Consider the following 25215-nt stretch of genomic DNA (forward strand, 5'->3'; position numbering starts at 1 on the left):
CTGTAGTGTCTTTTGGTGCCATCGGTGATTCAAAGCTGTCTCTGACTCCAACAGGTAGGCACCACCGTGACGTAGCCTGCCACCAGCCACCAGCCACCCTTCCCTCCCTCCACCCCCACCGTCACCGCCAGCCTCCCAGCTGCGTCCGCCGCTGTCCTGTCTGGCCGCCCCGGTGTCTGCTCCGCGCTCTGCCCCGCTCCGCTCCCAACCCCCGGATCCCTGAAGCCTGTGCCTCCTCGTTCACCATCCCGGCTCCCGGACCTACCCCCCTCTTCCCACCCGGTGAATGCGCCAGCGACCGTAAAGCATGACGGGCATCGCCGCCGCTTCTTTCTTCTCCAATTCCTGCAGGTTCGGGGGCTGCGGTCTGCAGTTCGAGTCTCTCGCCGAGCTCATCGTCCACATCGAGGACAATCACATCGGTGAGTTGGGGCCGGAGGGGGGGCGGCGGAGCCATCCAGCTAGCACTGATTTGCTAGTTAGCGTCCTAGCCAGTTAGCTTAATGCAGACAGGCTCGGCTTTGCATTCCGCTATTCCTGCTGCTCTGCTCGTCGTCGAGGTTCGCGGAGCTGCTCGTTCTTCGACAACTTGGGACTTTTATTTTTATGTAACAAAACGCTTGCTTGTGTTATTGACTTGTATATTTGGTCATTATATGGGGGTTGCAGAGAGAGCCGTTACTCGGCCGGAGCTTTTATAGGCATACCTAGCATCCTGGGCAGTGGGACAGCGGTTTTTCGGCTAACACACCGCTGAGCAGCAGTCTGTTTACATTTGCAGGCCTGATGATGCAGAGAAGCCGCAGCTCATCTAGCGGTGCTCTCGACTGAGTTGCGGAAGAGTCTTATCACCCATTTTACCTGATATTTTGTCGTTGAAGCTTCGCCTTTTATGCTACATCTTATCTAAATTATTGTCACTTACAAAGACTGTCACTACAGTACAAGTAACTTCTGGAATACGACTTGTTTTATGATAAAGCACAAGCTTCAACTTGTTGCTCTAAATGCAAATGTTTATTTGACGTTAAGCCCAAAATCTTATGGAACGCCAAAAGTGCCACAACCAAATACATACGGTACTAAAAATATTAATATATCAAAAATACATTTGTAAATAAGTAACTATTTAATCTGAATAAATATATTTATTTAGCTATATTTTAAAATAAATATATTTAAATATACATATATTTAATCTGCCTATTAATGAAATAATTTCATAATTAAATAAATTCTGAAATATACAATTTCAAATGGATTATACACAAAATGTATTATTACTAATATTATTTTATTATTTTTTTTAGCTTGTTTGCTATTCTCTCATACACACATACCATATGCACTACCTCCCAAAAAAGTAACACTCTCCAATACTTTGGTAGATCGCCTAAAGCTTTGATTACGGCACACACTTCATTATTTCTGCAGGTTTCTGCATTGTTACAAGATTTATTTTCATCCAGAGTGGCATTAATCTTTCACCAACATCTTCTAGAGGAGATCAGGTGGACAGCTGCGCAAAATTTTTCAAGCACAGCTTAAGGATTCTCAATAGGGTCTGGCCAATCCATCACTGAAAATGATGCCTCACGCTCCTTAAACCACTTTGGCACAGATTTAGCGTGATGAATCCTGCCGTTGTCATCTTAGAATACGGCTAAACAGTCAGTGAAGAAGAAATGTATTGATAATATAATCTGGTCATTCGGTATGTTCAGGTAGCGCGCTGACCTCATTCTTTGGACACTTTGAGTCCAAAGAACTACTGCAATCCCAGATCACAACACTGCCCCCACAGTTCTCTTGGTATTGTGCATATAGAGAGGCTCTTAGCTTTGCTATTGAACAAAGCTGCGTGGCCTGCTGTTGTTATTTTAAAATTGATTACACCAATGATGATCATTCAAGATTTTCTGATCATATATCTTGTGCAAAGATGATGGCTCCCACGTTATTATCCATAATGCGATTGGCCAGCCTGCACAGCATGTAAACCTCAGACAAATCAGCTTTTCACCATGCACCAACTTCCTTTTCATTTCCACACAATTAAATAAGTGAATAATTAAGTAGATCATAAATCGATTCTTTACTGTCTCGTGAAATAATCTCCATTGTAAACAAATGCATGCACATTACAGTTAAAAGTAATTTGCTGCAAGTTAACCGATCAGATCTTGAAATCTATTTGTTGAGCTATTATATCAGTTTAAGCAATTTATGGTGGACAGCAAAAGAACAACTTTTAGTTTTCTATTATATTGTGAATTTTGAATGCATTTAAATTTTGAATGCAATATTTACTAAAATGTTTAATGAGTCATTTCTCTCAGAAAATCTTGTAGTGTAATTCATTAGTTTTTATTATTATTATTATTATTATTTAATTCATGAGATGTATGCAAGAAGTTATTGGAATGTTTATTTATTTAATGAATTTTGTCACTTTTAATTCGTGGTGCACCAATAAATCGGTCGACTGATTGATCAACTCCTTTTTTCTTTACTTTTCTGTGATCGATAATCGGTTGATACTTGCATGTGAAACCGATCTTATCTAGCTCCACAAAGGTCTGAAAATCAGCCACTGTACCCTTTTGCTCTGCTTTGAGAGAGGGCTCACCGACAGACCCGCCCACCAGTTCACGTCCGGACATGCGTGGTTAACAATAGTCACCCCACCGTTGCAAACTCAGTGACTATGTCACATTGTCGGTTATACAAAAATCAGTCTCGGCCAAAATCTGAATCAGCAGGTCAGGCGTTTTCAAGATTGATGGGCCAGAAAACTGCAATCGGTGCACCCCTACTTTAATATCTACAGGGTAAACAGCCAAAAACTTGCTGATGGTAACAAAGCCATATGTGTGCAGCAGTTGTTAGAAGAGGTTCAATATATTGCTTATTTTTAATACCTATATTCAGCCTTTTCTTTTAATTATATACCAGAGAAAATGGCAATAAGTAACCTGCAGTGCTTGTTAATAATTAATTAACCTCTTCCAAATCATAGATCTAGCACATAATCACCCTGCATAGCAGATTAAACATAAAACCGCCCCCCAAAAAAGTTGCACTATGGAACCATTAATTGAGGTATAAATAGCTTAAACAGTGCAGACGCATAGAAAAACGAATCGGGTCTGTAATTGTTGTTTGTGGCATGCGTCCATCTTCAGGAGGCCATTTGTAGGAGGTGAGGGGGTAAAATGGATGCTTCATTGAGACAGTCTCCATGGCAACTGGCAGTCTCGACTCTATCGGGGTTGGGGGCAGCTTGTTGGCTGAGTTATGGCACACCTGCTGTCTCACTGACAAAGAGCTCTGCAGAGCCGCCAGCGGTGGCGATGACACCCGACATGATGAAGGGGTTTGGACTGGTCAGAAGTGTAAAAATGGGATAGACTGTCGGTGATGGTGATTAGAAGTAAAGAGTACAGCATTCCTCCAACTCGCCAATAATCTAATTAAACATAAACGCCGGCAAATATGCATAGACGTGCTATTTTATCAGCCCACACTGCCCCATCTGGCTCTCAGTTTGACCTTTGTCTCTGACCGTCATCTGAGCAGAGCAACGATTTACTAGCCAGATCTCTTAGATTAATGAAATTTGCGTCTCTGTTCACTTTATTCCACAGCCGGTCATCAGCAGTATCATGAACGTTTGCAATTTAATCAACATCGCTGATGCGTTGGCGGGTACGGGGAGCAATCTGACAAATAAGGGGACGATTGAGGCAAGAGTGTGAGAGAGGAGGAGGTCGGTGACATCTGACTATGCCCTTTTTTTGAGTTCTAAAGTGGTTCAGTGGTGTGTGTGTGTGATCAGGATCCACCATGACATAAGCCGATTTGATCCTCCTGACGTTCTCATTTGAGATGTCAGTGAAGCTGTTTAAAGGCCGGCGCGTAACGGATTGCAGTGATTGGAAGCCGTCGGTGCTTATGGGGATTATGAACAGGCATGCAGAAGCTGTAAATCGGTTAGTTTAGGGGTTGGCACTAAGCTTGCTTTAAAATGTGTGAAGTAGTCAAATGGGACTTAAGTCAGGGTGTAGAAATCACTGCTCATCTGAACCTGAAATGTTTTGTCTCTGCCGCCCTCTAGTGGCAGGGCATTAGACGTGGAGCTTCTGTAAAGTCTGGGGATTTTTATTTTCTCTTAGTAAGGAAAATCCATTCATGGCGAAGTTTTGCCTTTATCCTTTAATAGTTTTCTTTAAAAGAAAGTTGACAGAACTCTTAACTTTGAGGCTGTAAAAGTTTGGAAACGCCTTACTTCTGCCTCTGGTTTGAATAATCTCACTTTTGAATTCTTGCCGTTCTTGTCATTGCTAGCCAGCAGCAAACAGCCCAAATGAACCCCATTGTGCACCTTTTCGTGACCAAAAAAAAGAGTTAATTCAGCACTGACCTCATCCCGGCAGAGAAGACAGCAGCCGTCCAATGACATGCACCTCACCCCCCCCCCCCCCCCCGCTTCCCCTCCTGCATTTTTAGATTACTGGAGGAAGCAGCTGAGGTGATCTGTGTTTACAGTGTGCGGTTTTTAGCTGTTGTTTAACGCTTTGCGCGCTGCGTCTAGGTAAGGCCTGAGGAATGCGATGATGTCAGGGCTGCCGTGCCCCTGTGCACGACTGCAGCAGGTCGTGTTCTCACCTGCACAAGTACGTACCTGCCTGTGGATCCAGTTGAGGACAAGGAGAGGAAACTGGGATTAAAAGAGTGACACTGGGAATACGCTGGAATTCTTGAATAAATTGGGTCTTTGGTGCAAGCAAACCCCGAACACGCCACCTTTATTGGGACAGACTTACACAAAGATTAGATTTTAAGCATGAAATGAGAATATTTTGAATTTCAGACAGGTGTACATGGGTGTAAATATGCAAAATGAAATCAAAAAATTGGCAGAACTTTTGCCAAAACCAACTGTGACGTATGGGGGTGGTAGCATCATGTTGTGGAGCTGTTTTGTTGCAGGAGGAACATAAAATACAGTAGATGGCACCATGAAAAAAGAACATTATGTAGAAAATATATTGAGGTAACATCTAAAGACAGTAGCCAGGAAGTAAAAGCTTGGACACAGATTGGTGTTCTAATTGAACAATAACCTTAAGCATCCAGTCATAGTAGTTATAAAGTGGCTTAATGATAAAGTCAGTGTTTTGGTGTGACCATCCACAGTCCTGTGGAGAAGTTGTGAGTTTGTAAAAGCTGAAAAGTCGTGTGTGTGAGGAGGCCCACAAACCTGACTGAGTTCCTCCAGTTCTGTCAGGAGGAGTGGGCCAGAACTCCAGCAAGATGCTGTGAGAAACTTGTAAAAGAAAACTCAAAAGGTTTGACCCAAGTCATACAGTGTAAGACAGCTACATCTGATACCGACCAATATATGAATCTTTGAATTAGAAGAAAGCTACACAAGCTAAAAACATGTTTATCACTGTGACTAGGTTTTCAGGCATTAAAAAAAATAGAAATCATTTTGGTAATTCTAGCTAACCTAAAACAAGAAAACCCTAGTCTGATTTAACTTTCAGTGAGGGAAAAAGTGTGCATGTGTCTTTATTCGGCGTTTGTAGCCATCTGGTTTTAAATCTATATGTGCAGCCGCCATATTGGAATGTAAACTTGGCCTTGTCTGGCAGCCTACAGCTTTCCTTGTGTGGATTTTGACTTTGCTGTTGTTCTGTTGGTCTCCTCAAACTAACACACAGTTCTAGACAAATGGTCATTATGTAGACTTACCAATTTAATGGTAATAAGTTACTTTCCCTTTGGGTTCAATAAAGTCTTGTTTTTAATTAAGCTCAAGCGTTTTGCTACGAACTCTGTTTATGGTGGCAAACTGAACATGGTTCCTTATTTAGCCTTGTTCCCTATTGGACTTATTTAAAGCTAAAATGTCACATATTGTTAAATTCCTCAATGCACAGCTAAGAAATATTTAAATAAATTGATCAGAATATGGAAGGTTTGGTCTTATGTTTCTTGTTAATTAGAAACATTTCAGAGGTTTTGAAAATATCAAGCAGAAACTGAAATGATGGGATACGTTCCACCTTCTAAAATATCTTTTTTGCCCTTTGCTTTTATACAACTGTAGTATTCTGTACAGATGATAAAAATCTAAGCAGTCCACGATCGAAATGTTTGAAAACATGTAAATATTCGAACACTTCCGGTTTACATTTTTTTTTTAATGTAATGTTTTATATAATTGACAGTGTTTCATTTTCTAAAAGCACAGATTCCCTGTAGGGGGCGTCTCCTGAAAATGAATTTAATCATTTAGTCCCAGGCTCGGTTGCCAGGTCGTTTCCCATCCCACCTTGCGGAGGTGTGACACAGGAAGGAGTGCATGTGAGACTGTGTGCTGCTCACCATACTTCCTGAATGACCTGCAAGGGTGGAGCAGCAGGGCAATTACTGGACTGGCATCTCCAACTGGAATCTGCAGGCCCCCTTTTTTCCACCCCACACACACACAGGTCCCCATGCACACACCAGTCCCACACATTAGCCTTTCAGAAGTCACAGGGCCTTAGAGCCCCTGAAAAACCTCTAGGAAGTGTAATTACAGAGAAGTATAACTCCAGCTCCCCACCCTCCCCCAGTTCCCCTCCTGTTCTCCAGCTCCTTCTCTCTTCTCCCTCCGTCCGGTTGCCTGCTGCTCTGGAAACACGTTAAAAGGCTCTCTGGGGCTTAATTAGCGGGCTACACAACAAGCCGTGCATTCTTGGCCTGGTTTGAACACATGCGAAGGTAAAGGCCCATGTGCACAGACCGTGACACAATTATCACGCACTAATGGTGGTGATCACCAGGGGGCAGCAGTGTTCCACTGGTACTAGTTGGATCCTGGTGTCGGGGGATGGGGGGGAGGGAGAGCATCTATGTTTGGGATTTAAAGCTACATTTAGATTCTGATATGCATGCATTATGTATGTGATATAAAAGCACAAACAAGCTCAAAGTGATGTATTAAAAGTTGGGAAGCTGAAGCTCTTAAGATGGGATTTTCAAATGTAAAAACTCCTGATCCTCCAGCGTCAGGATCAGGAGTTTTTTTTTTTTTTTCTTTTAACTTCCTGTCCTGTTAGGTGAGTGGAAGTCATAAATTTGGTGAACATTTACTGCTGCTGCACCTGGTTCACTCCTTTACCACCATCCCCTCTTTCTCCACACACATGCATAAACGCTTTGTCCAGGACCCTCAGTACCTTGGGCATCCGAAATGATTAAAATCTTCTTTCTTGCCCACTGTTTTGTCCAGTTCCCCCAGTACTTTATTGCTCCTGGTACTTTGAAAGCTGAATCTCTGACGAAACGGTTTGGTTAATCATGTTAGACAGATTTATTTAGTAATTCAATTAGAAGCAAAACATTTATCGGAAAAAGTTTTCATGGAAACCCCGGAGGCACCAGGAAGCATTTAAGCCATTGTTTGTGAAGGGCATGGTTTAAGTTTGGACTTTAAAGATGCCATCCAATGGTGATTTTTTTTTTCCCCTCACAAATGTCCACCAGAAGTATAAATGTAGCTTGGTAATGATGAATGAATTTACATTAGAATTTCAGAAAATAGACTCTTGTAAAGCACACTGTTGGAAAAACAAAAACTGGGAATTTTTGCTTTGCGCATATTTTGGTGAGCGACATCACAAGAGGCGTATTATTGGAGCGGATAAGCTATCTCTGCTGCATTTTGTGTTTTTGTCGCACAAAATACAAATAAACCTTGTTCAAAAACCCTCTGGCCAAACTTTAATTAATCTTAAGAAGTCCTTTTTTCATTATTGGAAAAATATTTTTTTTGTTTGGCTCTGTTATCTTAATTTTTTTATAGTGATTGTAATGCTTTTAAGATGTTCTCTTCTTTTTTTTTTTTTTTTTTTTACAACCGTTGTGAAATGCCCCACATCTTATCATAAATTGACTTTATTTTATTGGTCTAAGTTAAATTTTTTTTTCTAGTTTTGTAGTGTGACATTTTCCTCTTCATTTGAACTATCTTACTTATTTAGCTTCTTCATTCTTATTTTTGATTTTCCATTTTGACTTTATCGAGAATGCCGGTTAGAAAAAGAAAATCTGATTGATTTGAAGAAATTTGATTAAAAAACATGCAAATTCAGAGGGGGGGGAAACTTCATACAGATTCACAATGTCATTCTCAAGGAACTGGGATCACATGATGTCATCAGAGGCATGTGTACATAAGACCCTGCCTTCTGGAGAGTATGTTTTAATAACATTTTTAAACAAAATAGCAAATCAAATCAAAGAACTAATCATTATTTGTTTTTCTCTTGGTGATCTTGGCGATACACTTCTGACCAATAAACTATATCTCAAGTAAGTTTGCATAATTTTACAGAGAAGTCTGACTTGCAGGATTAAGATGCAAGCTTCTCTTGGTGACGTCTCACGTTTGGCACTATACGTCCGGTTGTTGCCTACTCACTACCTAGTGTGCAGATCACTCTGGTGGTGATGGTTAAAGCTCAGCTATAAAATACTTTTGAGAGACCACCTCTGTGGACCACCTCCCTTTTTAAGAGTGTACAAACGTCTTTGTGTTCGCAAATCTATAAGCTGCTTCTTTCGTCTCCCCTGGCTTTGCTCCTTCTCTAGGGAGTTGTGGTTTGTTGTTGTTGTGCAGCGGAAAGAGCAGAAGGGTGTGCGTCTTTCCTTGCCCTGTTGTTTGCTGGCCCTCTTTGGTGTTCTCCTGCATTGTGGGAAGTCTGCATTTTTTTAATTATGAGGTGTGAAAGCCTGAAAACCAAATGGGTGTGAAGGCCAGCACACAGAGCAGTGGGATTAGTTGGAAGGAGTGTCCAGGCGTTCTTAGATTTAGATTGGGATACATCTGCAAGCCATTAAATATGCAGCTAGAAAACACTCCTAAAGTGCTGCACAAAAGTGTTGATACTTGTTTAAGGTTTTTTTTTTTTTCATTTTATATTATGACATGAAAATCACTGTACTTTAGTGGAATTTTATGTGATTGGCGGCAAAACAAAGTAGTGCATAATTGTGACTGGGAAAGAACGTGAAAAGTGGTATGAACCTTTGTTGTGAATTGGCACTATATAAATAAACCAAATTGAATTTTTAATGTGTATAATTATTTTTTTATTGTTATCTGAAAAGTGTGGGGTTCATTTGTATTCAGCCTGTCTAAGTCAAGCTACATACATGTTGAGACTGATGTTTTTGCTCTTCCACATTACAAAATGGCTTCGACTCCCTGCGATTGCTACAAATGATCCCTTTTATGTGATTCTGGACTTTGACTGGACCATTTTAACGTAGCCATATGCTTGATCTAAATTATTGCATTGTTCCTCTAGCTGTGTTCCTCTAGAGTCTCGGCACTGCTCTCTTTATGAGACCATCTCTTATCAACTTCCTTCTCCCCACAGCATGGTAGTTCCATCACCATGCTTTGCTGTGCAGGTGTTGTTTGTTCGACAATATTGTCAATGGACTTTTTTTCGTTGCATATATATTTGCCACTTGTTTTTGAATTTTATTTTTATTTAAAAAAAACAAAAACAAAACCTTGATAACCATGTGTAACTTTCTTTCAATTTTCAAGTGCGCATTTTTTTTTATGTTGGCCTACTGCATAAAATCATAATAAAAACACTAACTAGAGGGTGTAACATGGCAAAACATGAACACTTTTGCAAATGCCTTGTTAGCTGTAAATAGTTAAACTCTCCTAATTGTTTTAAACTTGGCTCTGGTTTTGAACGTTCCCCTGCTGAACACTTGATGGCACTGGTAGTTCACAGTTGCAAGCCACCAGCAGTGAGTTCCTGCACGCACGCTCCTGTTTTCCAAGGATCAGGAGGCTGGACTTTGAAGTTAACAGTGCTAGCCTCAGGCACAGGAAGTTGCCTACTGTTGTGTTACTGACTTAGCAAGTCCGTTGGAGAGGAGGTTAAAAAAAAAAAAAGACCTGAGCACGCCTGTTGACTAATACACCACACATTCATCACTGACTCCTAGCAGTCGCTCCGATTTTCCTTTTTGTCATATTTTGGCAGCCAGTGTATCTTTTTGGGTGGGGGGGCGGGGGGGAGGGGAACATTGCTTTTAAATAAAGAGTATTGATTCCCTGCTTAATGAAAGTATATGACACTAATCTATCATAGTTATACATTAATACAGTGAAGCCATTGTGGGAAGCCTCCAGTTATCTACAGAGCGTGCCTGGGAGGGAGAATTAATTGATGACACAGTGTTCCTCCGGGAGCAGAGGTGATTAATCCAATCTGTCCTTTTCTGCCGCAGACACAGATCCGCGGGTTCTGGAGAAGCAGGAGCAACAGCAGCCCACCTACCTGGCCCTAAGCTACATCAACAGGTACGCACAGTCAATTACTCAAGTGCGCATCTAAAGAGGGCAGCATTGCTCCACTGTGAGAAATCGGCACTCATGCGTGCACTCATGTGACTTGGGAGATCTCAGATGAGTTATGTCTTCCCATAGCACTGACTCATCCACAAAACGAGCGCACAAAACCGCACGAGATAATCACTCTTGGCTCCCCAAGCTGCCAGAGGCAGCTTTTCAGGCTGCGTGTGTTTGTGTGTGTGTTTTTCTTTTTTTTTTGTGTGTTTGTGTGTGTGTGGTGAACCAAACTGTCACATCATACTTAATACCCCATCAAATTACTACAAGATGCAACTCTGAGCAGATTATGATAAGACAACGGAGCGCAGACGAGGGAGGTTTGTTTTCAGTCATAATTGCTCCAGCGGTGAGGTCGTAAATGTCATCCGTATTTATTGTCCGTGGTGTCAGGACAGCTCATTCAGTGGCTCAGTTTTGTTTTATGGCAAAATATGTGGTTGTCTCAAGGTAAAAGCAGAAAGGGAGATGAGATGAAGGCCTCCAAGCTGTTGCTGTTGTAACAGATGGGGGGGGGGGGGGGGGGAAGTAAATCAAAGCGTACAAACAGCTGGAATATTGAGGAATTTGTTATTGGTATTTGGACGTCATGTACGTGTTCCCACCAAAGGGTTTCTGGGGGCGGGGAGGACAACCGACTAACAAACCCACCCACCACTCCCATCTCCACGTGAGTGGTTAATAATAGTCACCCCACAGTTGCAAACCTAGTAACTTTTTTTTGCTATTCTTTGTATAAAAAAAGTTACTGATGTGGCCTAGTTGTTAGGGCAGCAGAGAGAGCCATAGGCTGCCCCCCCCCCTCACTATGGAACAGATTTACACTTCCAGGCTCCACAAGAAAGTTATGGACATTTTAAATGACTCTTCACACCCTGGCCATGGTCTCTTCCAGCTGCTGCCATCAGGCAAGAGATACAGAGCAATAAAAACCAGGACAAATCGCCTAAAAAACAGTTTTTACCCGATGGCAATCATGGCACTAAATTCAAAGGCATAAGAACTTCTGCTCTTGACACCACTTTGTTAAAAATGTAAATTCTGTTGCGACACCTCCAGGCGCTGCAACCATCTTCTGATGTCTATTTATTTCTCATTTTGTACTATTTATTTCTTTATCTTTTTTATGTATATGTATATTGTATATTATGTATATACACATAACTTGCATTTTAACTCGAGTCGAGCAAATCTCAATCTCGTAATCTGTTGATGACAATGACAAATAAATCTTATCTTATCTTATCTTAAATGAGAATGAGCAAGTTTTTAAAATCAGTGATGGGCCAGAAAATTGCAATCGGTGCACTAATTCTTTCAATTATACGAATCACTAAATTGATTGTTCAAAGTATCAACAATTAACACACACACAAAAAAATATTGGTTACTGAAGAAGTACCTGAATAGGTTTTGTATACGTCTACCTATTGGACATAAGATTCCTATGAGAAAAAAAAAAAACTTGAAAAAATTCTGTATTCATCTTATATATACTATACTTACACCTCTCTTAATTTCTATATTTCTTTTTCACCTTTCAATCTTTATCATTTCTCTGTATCTTGTATTTCCTTACCAAACTCAGCATTATACAGTTAAGAGGAGTATTTCCCCTCTGACAGCCAAACCATGTGAAAAGTGTTTTATGTGGTGATGACTGGATAGTTGCTGCGTGTCAGGGCATGAAGCACTTGGTTTATTTTGTATACTTGGACCACGTGCAGGTTAGTAAAGGCTAGTAAAGGTTTGCCTTGAGCGCTCGCAAGCCGTGCAAGCGGAGTGGCTGACTGTTATATTTGACCCGCACTTTGGTGCGGTATTTTTCGAAAATTAACCCCCATGTAAATACTGGAGTGATTCCGCTTCCAAATCGTCCAGTTTAAGTGACGTGTGGCGCACGCGATCCTTGCCGAGTTACAAAAATGTATAGGCGGACAGCTAGGCAACTCGACAGCATGCAAGACCACCGCGTAGGTACGCACGGCTTCGTTTGCGCTCATGAGTGTCATTTTTTTTTACGTTATTGACTCATATTCAAAGAAATTTTATGTGAGAAACAAATGATAAGAAAAGCAAATGCAATGAAAGTAAAATCTTTCATAAATTGTGGCATTTTACAGCACCCACCAAAGCTGGACGCTTTTACATCACCCATCTTTTACAGCCACCTCCCCTTTTCAAAGTTTTGAAAGATCCGACGTTTAATTTGCGTTCAGTGATTAAAATTGTTGTGCCTCGAGAAAAATATGGGTTTTGGATAACTGTTCTGCTGAAAGACCTAACGATGACCCATTTTCAATTTTCTGGCACAGTTGTGGAACATTTTAAAATAAAACTTTGGTGAACTTCACCGGATTTTTATTTTGAAGTGTCCTGAGTTTTAATCCAAAAGACTCTCTACCATACTTCACAGAAAGTTCTAAGCCTTTCAGAAAACCTATAAACACATCAGTCAGTAACTTGCATAATGCTTTAACTTAAAATCCATTGCCCCCAGCTGGGAGTAAACATATCTTTAGTATCTTTAAGAGATGATCGGGAACAGATAGCAATGGTTTTACAACTTAATTGTATGCTCATACGATAATTCATCACTGATTTACGTGAACTCAGTGTATTTCTGTCTCAAACACACCCACATACAGTCGGCGCATGTATATGGGTACTACATTAACCTGGCAGAGATCTTACTCAACGTGAAACTGATGAAGCCATTTTGATTGTAAAACAAGGTCATGAAGCTGTTTGTTATGCTGTCTTCAGATATGCCTATTGTAAAAGCATTTATTTACATTTGGTCAGCCACAACCGTCGTGGTATTTTGTTGGGACTTTAAGCCTACATAGTGTAGTTCATAAATGTGTGTTACATAGTTTGAATAATTTTTTTCTAGAATTATAAAGTCATGAGGGAGTTCTTTCGTTCCATTTCACAACAATGCTCTACTTTGTGTTGATCTATAGCATAAATTCCAATGAAACACATTGAATTGTGTGACTGTGCCGTATGAAAATCTGAAAACGTTGGCGCTATGCACATACAGTCGTATTCAGTAAATTACAATATACAGTACGTCCCAATGAGTCCCGTGTCAGATTAAAAGTACCTTTTGAAAATAACAACCTTTAAGCCGGTATTAAACATACTTTTTATGAAGCCCAGGTTTTTGTTTTTAAAAAGTTTTTTTTTTTTTGCTCTGATCTAATGTCATGTTTTCATTAACTGTTAGCAGAAAATCATGATGACGAAGAGAAATGAAGGTGTTAAAATTCATCTATATCATGTGTTTCATTTGTTGATAAATCTACTTTTCAATAAAATTCCAATTTTTCTGAATGGATCTGTATTTGTGGGAATGTATAAACATTTCTCAATACAGAGGTTGTGAGTTTGCAGATTTTTAAGAATAAGAAAAAAAAAAACCCCATGGTTTCGTGAACCTTTGTGTGTCCTCAGGTTCATGACGGACGCAGCACGCCGCGAGCAGGAGACCATGAAGAAGAAGGCCACGCCCAAGCTGTCCCTGTCGATCACAGGCGGCATGTCCCGGAACAGCACGGCCACGCCGCCGCGCCACACCAGCGGCAACCTGACCCCTCCCGTCACGCCCCCCATCACCCCGTCCTCCTCGTTCCGCAGCAGCACGCCTACAGGTACGGTACGGAGCGGAAGGACGAACCGGTTGCTCGCGATGACGACGGACTGAGGCACGCAAAATCGTCCCTTTGGGGAGTTCACACTCAGACTTCTGGTTGCGCTATAGGGAGCTCGTAACGCCAGAGGAATGCAGCTCAACCGACGACTCCGCATTAGTCAGAAAGCAGAGCTTTGCAATACACGATGACCTTTAATCATTGCAACTTAAAGAAATGCTTTGCCGTCATTAAAAGCAGCCAGATTGAAACGCTGGAGCAGGAGAAGTCTGCGGTCTGGGTGGAAAGAGGAAAATCCAACCGCTATCTGCTGCAGAGGTGTGCGTGTTGTTTGTGAGTCGGCTTTAGTGGCTCCTGCAGCGAGCGAAGCAGTCAACACTTTGCTAATTACACAGCAGCTGGCCTGCTCTGCGTTCACATCGGGGCTGAGTGTTGCACAGCCCAGGAGCAGATGTCTAATTCCAGGCCGAGCGGGTCCAAGCGCAGCGTTAGGTCTGCGATTACACACCGACACGCACGAACCCACACCCTCTTTCAACATGTGCCAAGGTGCCATCCACTTCCTCATGCTGAGGTGCAGCATTTCCTGTTCCGTGGTGGTGGTGGTGGGGGGAGGTTCACTGGGTCTGTATGTTTGTGTGCCTGGATGGTTCAGGTATTCAGATGCATCTGTGTGTGTGTGTGTGTGTGTGTGTGTGTGCAAATGGAATGTTGTGCACTGAGTAAAGCGTTTTTTCCCCAAGCTGAGCAGTAGGGGATCCCTCCCACTTAATGATCCCTTTTTCTGTGCCATTCTCTGCATTTTACCTCACAGGCACTCACACCCAGACACCACATTTGTTTTTCCTACTCGTGAGCAAAACTAACATCTGAACATCTGAGAGTATTACTAAGAAAGAGTCACACGCATAAGCATTTAGGATGCCATAAATGCGTGTAAAAAAGCAAATGGAAATTCTTGATTTATTTTTTTGTTGTACTAAAGCTTTTGAAAACTACGGTCTGTCTTGCTAAAGTATTTATACCCCTTGCAATTTTCAAAAAACTTTCCCCTTTGACAACCATAAACCTCATTCTGTTTTATGTCGGATTCTGTCCGATCACAGATCTTTAAAAAGCCTGACCTACCGAGTCTGATTTTGGCCGATACCGACTTTTTCTTTTTTTGTCTGAAAAGTCACTAAGTACAGTGACAAAAGTTGCTAAGTTGGCAACAGTGGGCTGACTATGGCTGTCAGCCTGCCCTCTCTCAAAGCAAAGACAGAGCAAAAAGATGAGATCGCTTTTCGATGAAAGTATCGGCCGATCGGAGATTTCCCAAAAATAAGAAAATTGGGGCCGTTAATTTTATTAGGATTTTTTGGCGATGGGCCAACACAAAGCAGTGCATGACGGTACGATGGATGAAGGAAAATATATATAATAAAAAAAGTCTTGTATGAATTAAAGTCTGAAAAGTGTGGCAGGCTTTTTAGTCCGCTCGACCTGAATGAATACTTTGTAGAACTGCGTTACATGCAACAACAACAAGTGATGAGACTAAAATTTATGCTGTCTATCTCTCAGAATGAATTGTCTGTAATCATGACTTTTCGCGTCTTGCTACAGGTTCTTAACTGGACTTTGTCTAGGCCATTCTGACACAGAAATATGCTTTGGCTTAAACCATTTCCTTGCAGCTTCCTGTCTTCTGCTCCATTTACCTCCCCACCAGCTTCAACCATGCAATTCCTTGTGGCATACCCACAGCCTGATGCTGTCACCACAGTTAATCACCATGGAGAAGGTTTTGGCTGCATCTGACCAGAGTACCTCCCTGCCACGGTTTGTGGCCAGCTTTACGGCTTTCTTTCAAAAATTACTTTTGTCTTTTTGGGCTGGAAATTCACCTTCATGAAGGAAAAATGCCCTAAATGCTGAAATGGTCATTGAAAATCACCCAAAGCATGATGCTACCACCACCGTCATGGAAATGGTGTGTTCAGTTTGATGTTAGTTTCCCATCAAACAATAACATTTGATGCATTGGCAAGTGGCTTAAGCTGGATTTTATTTGTGCTCGGCAGGGTAAAAGGGGCTCAATACAGATTCTCTCCTCCAACATAAAATCCCAACCTAGACTTGTGCTTGCAACATGGCTAAATGTGAGAACTTTTGCGAAGCCACCGCACCATGTACCAGCTACCAGATGACAAATGTTTTTCTTGTTCCCCGGTGGCTCCAGGCAGCGAGTATGACGAAGAGGAAGTAGACTACGAGGAGTCGGACAGCGACGAGTCGTGGACCACAGAAAGCGCCATCAGCTCCGAGTCCATTCTGAGCTCCATGTGCATGAACGGGGGAGAGGAGAAGCCGTTCGCCTGCCCCGTCCCCGGGTGTAAAAAGAGATACAAGGTGAGGTTAGAGTCATAATTCAGGCCCCCGTCATAGGACATGAGCTCTCTGCCGCGATTACATCTACACTGCTTCTTTTGTTTGGGTATCACATGTCGGGACGGATCGCTTGGAAAGAACCCAGAATAAATCCAGGCTGTCCTGATTGGAATCAGTGATAAATATATCACGGCGGATTTGCTTTGGTTGATATTTATCGCAGCTCATAACAAGATCCCTCATTCAGCCTGCTGTCCCGGCGTCTAAATTAATAGACAGTGTTGGATATTACTCTTTTGTGCCCCATTAAAATGGACAAGATGGCAATGTGGGAAAAATCCTTATCTGGGTACTGAAATGGCCCCCTAGAGCTAATCGGTGTTACCTCACTGCCACTAAGCTAGAAGAACTGAGTTTAACATGTTTCCTTCTTCTAATTAAATATATTTTGGCTGATTTTGGGAACATTTCCATGGTGATAAAGCAACAATGGGAGGAAATTAATTGGCAGGCAGTTACATGTACTTGCTCTGTTATTTGAGGACAAGTCGGTGGTAATTCTTCTTCCATTTGGATCTCTAAGAGGAGACATGCTGGGTATGAGTCAAGAGTTTGTAATAGGAACACATTTTTTATTTTATAGGGATATTAATGTAATGCACCTACACAACAAAGTGTATTATTGTGAAGTGAAAGGTAAATACAGCAAGGTTCTCAAATGTATTGTGAAATATAAACTTGAAAAGTTTCACGTTTTAGTATATCTTTTGTTAGTGGCCCAAATCCAACTGGGAGTTTGTCTAAACAGTCTTAGTGATCTTTAGACTGAGCTATTGTTTGGGAAAAAAAATAATGAAAAAATCACAAATATTTTCTTCAATCGAACTCACTTAGGAGTTATTGAGTTAAGAAGGAAGAGACTGCAGACCGGGTCTAGAAAAAACCCGACCCGATCCCGTCAGCATTGTGTCCCAGCCCGAGCCAACAAGACATGTTATTTTAATTAAGATTTTACTGCTTTTGTTTCCAGACCACCATTTGAGTAAGCACTGAACAACAGCAGTAAACATCTCCCAGCTCCGTTTTGTCGCTTGTTGTAAACGCATGGTGAGTCAAGTACAAATCATCTGTGATGATGTGCGATTGATAGGCGCAGAGCAGGGCGAGGCTGTGTGCGTTGTGGCCTATATGGCCCCACACTCAGTCTTTGGTACAAGGGGGAGCAAACAACTCAAAAACCCAAACGGCAAAGCAATCAGGCGCAAGGTATTTTATTACAAAAAAAAAAAAAAGTCACAAATAGTGACTCAATAAAACCGTCCTCCTTTTCTCAATAAAATCCCGGAATCAATAATTATCTTTAAACAAAAGTCATCAATTCGAGGCCACGGGTTGTGCTCCGCTTCTTATGCTGCTCCTAGGGACGATCCGTCTGCAGCGCTCTCTTTTGCCGATCCCCAGCTGACTGCGTGACGCTCCGGCACCGCTCCACTCTTCGGCGTGCCACACCCCTTCTCGGCCCAATCCATCTAAAAGAAAGGGCAGGAAAGCGCCAGCATCCCCGCTCCAAAACTCCTCCGGAAGACATATTTCCTGCCAATACTCTCTGATCAACATGGGGCACTACTTACAGGCGCGGGCAGAGGTTTTCCTCTGCCCTGATCCTCTGTACTGGGCCGTCTGTTCAACGGCCGGTGTTCTGTGCCTGACGTACGGGTTCCGCCTGCCCCTCACTCCGCAGCGTGTCAGTCTCCGTGGCCCACAGAATCAGTCTTCTTCCTCTTCCATCCAGGCTCCTTTTATTCCGGCCTCAATCAGCCTCTGCTGACACCTGTATGTGCGGCCAATTAGTGCGCTCCGCCTCTTAGACAACCACCTTCAGTCCAGTGCGCTTGGATTGTTAAAGGGGAAAAAAAGAAAAGACAAGCCCCCAGCATGCAAAGCACAACAAAAGTAAAAATAAAAACACAATCGTATTTTCCCCTGTACAACACGCGCACATTTATTGTGCGTTGCGCTGCACTTGTTACTGTCTAATGAACCTCGGCACCTTACTTTCTTTCTTTCCTCAACAGGGTAAGCTGTTCTTTCCTCTGTTTCCTCTATAATAAGTAGACTAACAACCTTCCTAAAATAATGGCCCGAGTTAAGTGATTTTGGCACAAAAAAAAAAAAAAAGTATCGCCAGCCCTTTTTTTCCAAAAGGTGCTTTAGACAAAAAAAAAAAAAAAAAAAATCACTTTTGGCAAAAATTACTCCTTTTTTATTATTTTCAGAAGGTGAGCATATCACGCATTTTTGTTTGGTTTTCTCTGTGCTGTATTACGGGCTTATTAAACGCGCAACAGAAGCAAATCATTTCCTGTCGCCTTCGGGTCAGACTCGGCCCATAACCTTAAACTCCATGAGGAAATACAAAATTCATGGCACTCTTCTGCCATTTTTATTCATGCACATTTCTGGAAACCACGTCCACTTTTCTATTTCAACTTCAGAGTCTTGGTGTGTGATTTAAAATAATCTAGCTATTATTGGTAATAATGTAGCCACATATTGTAGTATTTCAGTTTAGATGTAGCCTCGTATTAACACGATTGGCTTAGAAAAGCAAACTTAGCCAGGCAGGGTTTCATTTGTAATGAAGCTAACTGGTCAAATCTTTCTGTGCCCTTCCTGCCTCATCCTTGTTGTCGACCAGAATGTGAACGGCATCAAATACCACGCCAAGAACGGCCACCGCACGCAGATCCGTGTGAGGAAGCCCTTCAAGTGTCGCTGTGGCAAGAGCTACAAGACGTCGCAGGGCCTGAGGCACCACACCATCAACTTCCACCCGCCCGTCTCCACGGAGATCCTCCGCAAGATTCAAGGCTAGATCCCTGCGCTACCAGTCAGCTACCCTGAAACATTAGCCCTGTCCTGACTCTCCTCATCCATCCCAAACACTAAAGGATCAAGTGCATGCTTTAAGTTGTTTTTATTTTGTCACTCTTTTTTTTTTTTTTTTTGCATCCATTTTTGCATTCTTCTTTTGTCCTATCCAAGTATTATCACTTGTATTTTTTGGGGAAAAAAAAAACAAACAAAACAAACTGTGTATCTTTGTAGTATTTTTTTTTATTTTTATTGATGTACATTTGCACATTCGTATATGCTATCATTTTGTATTTTTTATTTTTTTTCTCAACTGTTTTACTTGCATAAGGTGCTAGCTGTAAAAAAAAAAACAGAAAGAAAAGACAAAAACACAAACGAAAGAAAAGCGGAAGGGTAGTGGGAAAAGGAAGCGCGAGCGACTCCTGCCCTTTGGTTTTTATTTATTTATTTTTTTTTGTTAGTTTGTTTTTTCTCCCGCTCGTCCCTGAGCAGGAAGAACGCGAGCCGGGCTGTTTCGAACGCGCCCCGTCCGCTCGCTGCAGAGTCCCCCGCCGAGCTTAAGTCTGTGCCTTCACAGCTACTTCTGGGAGTTTAAGAGCAAGAGTTAAGTTATACTTAGAACAGATATATTGATATATAAGCAACAGACAAATATGTATGTGTACATAAAAAAAAAATATAAAAGTATTCATGAGCATATTCATAGTTACTTTATTTTGAAGCTTTATTTTATATATATATATATATATTTTTTGCCAGTGTTTTAGAAGTAGTGTTGTTTTTTTTTTTTTCCTGTGTATCTGTAAGTGTTCATACTTACAGCACATTGTCATTCACTGACAGCCCTGGTAAGGATGGGTAGAAAGCCTTCAAGTAACCAAGCCTTCTTTTGCAGCAGCATAATCTCTTAGACAAATGCAGACATGTCTGAACTTTTAATCCAAGTAGTTATTTAGTGGGGAAAGAAAAAAAAAAATCTCATATTGAGAAATATTTGTTTACAAACGTACCCTTGCTGCACTTATTAGCACCAACGCTGCATGCCGTGCTGCCCTCCCTTCTTCAGTAATGTTTTCACTTTTTCCAGGTCATTATCCTGTTGAAAGGCCCATTGATAACCTAGTTTTAGATTTTACTTGAGAAAATCTTTTTGAGAAAAGTTTTAGAAACTTGAGAAATATTTATTTATGATGTCATGTGCTCAACAAGGTTGCCATAGTGACTGTTCCAGGCCAGATCCACAGAGATTTGTCATCTGACCCACTAGATGAGCCTCAAACAAACCAGTCGGCATGTAGTCGCCTCCTAATGGTCGTTAGGGAGACTTGATAACATCCAAGTTGTTTTTTTTCCCCCCTTTTAAGTTTTTTTTCTGACTTGTTTTGTTGCTTTTTTAAAAAAGTAGAATAGACAGTAAGTGGGCAGAGAGAGAAGCTGCAAAGAACGCCGGACAGCTGCGTCGGTGCACACTGAATCAGGAGTGCACCGCTTGCAGTGTTCCGGCCGATGACCGATCTTTAAAAAGCTTGAGCAGCTGACTGGGATTATGGGCCACTACCAATTTTTTTTTTTGACTGAAAAGTTGCTAAATATAGCAACAAAGTTGCTAAATATAGCAACAAAGTTGCCAAGTTGGTAACAGTGGGATGAGTATTGTTAACTGCACATGTGCAGAAATAACCTGGTGGGACAGCGGCTGATTTTCAGACCTTTGCAGAGGTAGATGAGATCAGTTTCTCATGTTAAGTATTGGCCAGTCGTCCTAAATTAAGGAAACTGGGGAAGATTTATTGGTGCACCCGTAGTTTGAGTCCAGTTCCAGATTCATTAGTTGACTTGATTATGGGTGTAGGTGAGTTCAGGAGAAAAGCTGCTGCCTTCTAAACATTTCCTGACTTTTTGAGATTTCCACATGGAATGGCATGCTCTCTTGTCGTTCCCATTTTGAAAAGTAGCTAATAGTGTCATTACTTTTACACCCCCAGGAAATCAAGAATAACTAAATAAAAGTTCAACACTAGTAAGCTTAAAACAGTGAAGTGTGAACTGCGAAAGTGCTACATTATTTATTGTGTAGGGGTGCCAATAATTATGGATTTTGTTACTAGTTCTCTCCTAACGTGTTTTTGTGTCCCCCACTGAATGAACTGACTCGGATTAAAGACTGGATTTTGCTAAAAAATAAAATTGCGCTGCTGCAATAAAAGCTGAATTTCTCTAAAGGCTTTTTCCGTTTCGCTATCAGAGGCACTTGATTTCTGTGTGCTGTATTTGCTGATGATCTTTTTTTTTTTTTCTTCTTCCTTCGTTTTACACATTCTAAAACATTATTTTTAACGTCGATCAGGAAGAGACCACGGCCGATGTTTGAAGCGTTTCGACCGCCACGTCGAGAAATTCAGCATTTCCCTCGCTCATAGTGCCAGAGCTGCCGCTCCACTCGCTCGGCCTCGAAAAGCAGGCCGAGCATCATATAATGTATTCCAGTTGCCAAGAGCTTTTGTTTTCTTGTTTTTGTTTCCATGATCGTTGCCAACAGCTCTCCACTGCCAAACATTGACCATACCATGTGCCTGACGGGAGGGAGAAATGGGAGGGGGGGGCTTATGATAGCGGTTTTACAGTGGAGGTCGCCAAAAGTGTGGCAACGATTGTTCTTGTTCATCGCGCCTCCAAAGTGTGCATGGATGAATGTCTTCATGCATGCTTTCAGAAAAAAAGAAAAAAGAAACGGCGGTTACATTTGTATTTAAGAGATTATCATCTACAACTTGTCTGTGTGTGTGTTGTAGAGAGCAGCATTCCAGTCCGTCTGTATGTGTGTGTTTTTCAAGCAGTATCTTCATCAGCATAGGGAAGTGTTCCTGTACGTGTGTGTTTATCAGTGCTCGGGTGTTTCACGTTTCCTTTGCCGGATCGACTCAAGGGACCGGATTGTCACGCTCTCTCATGTTTTACTCTCAATTACCAGAGTTGAGCAACGTAGACTCAGTCATTCCTCTCATACAGACTTTATATTCCGGTCAAGGCTCCGAGTTTGAGCCGTTTCTCTTCTTCTTGGATTCCAACGACACGCACTCCAAATCCTCCTGTTTGCAAGTTTCTTCTGGTCCAGCTCCGGGTGACGGCACCCGCCTATACTAACTGATATACTGTCACTTGGTGCGCTGCTGGACGACCAAGCACAAGTCTGCGACGACAGATTGGAGGAAGTAGAGCAACGGGCGTATGCCGAAGAGGACGAGGGGATTCGGGAGGGGTTCAGTATACCATGTACAGTGAATGTAATGTAACACGTGTCTGTCGTCAAGTGCTTTTAAATTATATTTTCGTATGTAACATGGAGACCAATGTTTCCCTTTTGTATGGGAGGTTTAAACAGGTTCTGAGGAAGAATAAGTTGTAGGTGATGTCAAACTGTCTTTCTATATATATATATATATATATAAAAAACAAGCTGCTTCAATGTAAATGACTGAAAAAAAACAGCAAAATAAAGTGAAAATCCCCCACAGCTCCAACTCATTCGCTTCTTGCTTCCCCGAATAAAGAAAAGCAGCAACAGTCACGTTCATTTAGACAAGCGTAATTTATTCTTAAAGATCTTTTCCACTTACACTAATTTCCAGACATTCTCACATGAGATTAGCGTTGGGACATGAGACGTACACAAAAAGGGGGCCGCACTCCTTGAACCTGCTCACATCGCAACAGTAAACTAGGTGTATTTTTTATTTTTTTTTTTTATGTCATTTTTGGGGATTTTAAGTGATCGACCAACGCATGGCAGAGCAGAATTGCAGCATTTATGTACAGCCCCATTTACTTTGCTACCTCTAAATTACGTTCAGAAAATGATCCGGTCAGAAGAGACAAAACTTCCAACGTTTCGACCTGCATGGAAAACAGATTCCCCCACAACACACCGTCCCCCCATGGTGAAACATGGTGGTGTCAGCATCATGCTGAGGAAATTTTATACCTACTGGGAAAATACATGATTGTGATACTACTGGGGATGCATCAACAACTGTGTTGGCTGATGATAGTCATTTTTTGTTGAAGTATCGGTCCGATAAGATAAACTGGGCTGATATTAGCAGCTGATGTTTATTTAGATTTACGGTTTGTTTCATGAGGAGGTTGTCCATGTTGTATTTGTCCAGTCATGTGATGCATTACAGCAGCATAAATATTGGATATCGACATCGGCCCAAACTTTTCATATCGGTGCGTCCATAAAATCCTGACTTGGTTTTTGCATTCGTTCCCACAACTCTTCAGTCCAGTGTTCACTGAAGGAAGGAAAATACTATTTTCTTTCCACTTCACAATTATGCGCTACTTTTTTATTAATCACAAAAAATCCCCCCCCCCCCAAAAGTACATTAAAGTTTGTGCAAAATGTGGAAAAGTTTAAGGTGAGTGAGTACTTTTTTTTTTTTTTTTTTGCAAGGCATTATAGTTTGTGAAGCGTGGATGCAACACTGTTAACACTGCCGTAACAAGAAATTAAGAGACACGAAGCTCAAAACACACATTTAAATGACATGAGGGCAAACAGACCTGCACACAACTGCTTCACAGTTCTAAGCTTAAAAAAAAAAAAAAAAAAAAAAACTCAATTAAAGTGTCTATTGGCCAGAAACATCCACCACCGCTGCTTTGTGATTGACCTGCGAGAAAGTGCACAACAGGAAGTTTCATCCTGTCGTTTCATTAAGGAAGATGAAGAAGGGCGACAGCTTGACGACGGTAAATCGCCACCAGTCTTCTATATACAGTACATTCGGAATAAAGCCTCATTTAGTGGAGTCCGGGAGAACGTAGTGTTGCTTTTGTTTTTTCTTCCTTTTTTTTGTTCCGACAATCTGACATCTTTGCAAAACACTCAACAGGGAAAAAAACAAGAGAATCTTTACACATTCAAGTGTCTCACTCTGCATGTACACTTTTGTTTAAATTCAACTGAAAGATGATGCTTTTGGCTGCTAATATGGCAAACATGACACTGTTAGCATTATGCTTCCGCAAAAAAAAAAAAAAAAAATCTAATTGTTTTGGCAGAAAAATAGTCTCTCGTAAACTAGAAAAATCCAACCTTTATTTTTTGCTTTGATACATTTTACCAGATTCTTAAGCTTATTAAACATTTTTACAAGGACAGGGAAACACGTGGAGGGTGTATTAACTTTCTTGGATTTAGCTCTGGAGTTAAATCTAAGATTTTTTTTTTTTTTTTTAGATTTTTTTTCCCCCCTCAAACCACAGCTTTTGACTTTTTTAACAACTACCTCAGTTAACAGGAGGGAATTTTGTGATTCAGAACATAAACATGCTCTTTAAAAGGTGCTTCATTGGGGAAAACAAAAGTAAAAAGCCGTGACACTTCTGCCAAATCCTGCCTCACTCCCTGTTCCTTTAGAATAAATGTTTCGGCAGATCCACACCTTTCAGTCCGTTACCCAGTCACAATTACATTCTTGCAAACCATTTAGATCGCAAAAAAAGGGGGGGAAAAAAGTGCTAAATATCGCGTAATTAACAAAATAAAGCAATACCTGGGCAACATATGTGTACCTACACGGCGTGACAGAATTCACCGCTCCGCCTCTCACTCAATCTGCTCAAAGTTGAGGACGTTGCCGTCAAAGTGCGTGAGGACGTGCCTCTCGAAGAGCTGCTGCTGGCAGTTGAGGGGGAACTGCTCGGAGCAGACGGGGCATACCTTCCAGTGGCTCTCCACGTGCTGCTCGAAGGTGCGCTGCTCGAAGTGCGGCGGGAAGATCACTTCGCACAGCGGGCAGCGCTTGTGGACGTCCGTGCTGCAGACGGAGGGAAGAAGAAAAAAAAAAAAGAAAAGGCATCATC

At 41.6% G+C, this 25215-nt stretch overlaps 2 protein-coding genes across 6 annotated transcripts in view; one reads left to right on the top strand and one right to left on the bottom strand.

Moving 5' to 3' along the window:
- LOC102236039 (juxtaposed with another zinc finger protein 1) lies at nucleotides 1-23964 on the top strand. The gene is made up of 5 exons (XM_023345339.1): nucleotides 1-422; nucleotides 10318-10390; nucleotides 13898-14094; nucleotides 16319-16488; nucleotides 19166-23964. Exons 1-5 carry the CDS (start codon nucleotides 308-310, stop codon nucleotides 19340-19342), a joined length of 732 nt encoding a protein of 243 aa, XP_023201107.1. The 5' UTR covers nucleotides 1-307; the 3' UTR covers nucleotides 19343-23964.
- Nucleotides 23778-25215, bottom strand: part of LOC102219612 (tax1-binding protein 1 homolog B-like) — a 28225-nt gene continuing 26787 nt past the window's right edge. For all 5 annotated transcript variants that reach the window (XM_023345327.1, XM_023345330.1, XM_023345325.1 and 2 more), the window contains one exon: nucleotides 23778-25169. In XM_023345327.1, the coding sequence (XP_023201095.1) occupies nucleotides 24959-25169 (211 nt within the window). In that variant the 3' untranslated portion in view covers nucleotides 23778-24958. The remainder of the gene's footprint in view (nucleotides 25170-25215) is intronic.

Source organism: Xiphophorus maculatus, chromosome 13 (assembly GCF_002775205.1).
Source record: "Xiphophorus maculatus strain JP 163 A chromosome 13, X_maculatus-5.0-male, whole genome shotgun sequence".
Classification (NCBI taxonomy): Eukaryota; Metazoa; Chordata; class Actinopteri; order Cyprinodontiformes; family Poeciliidae; genus Xiphophorus; species Xiphophorus maculatus.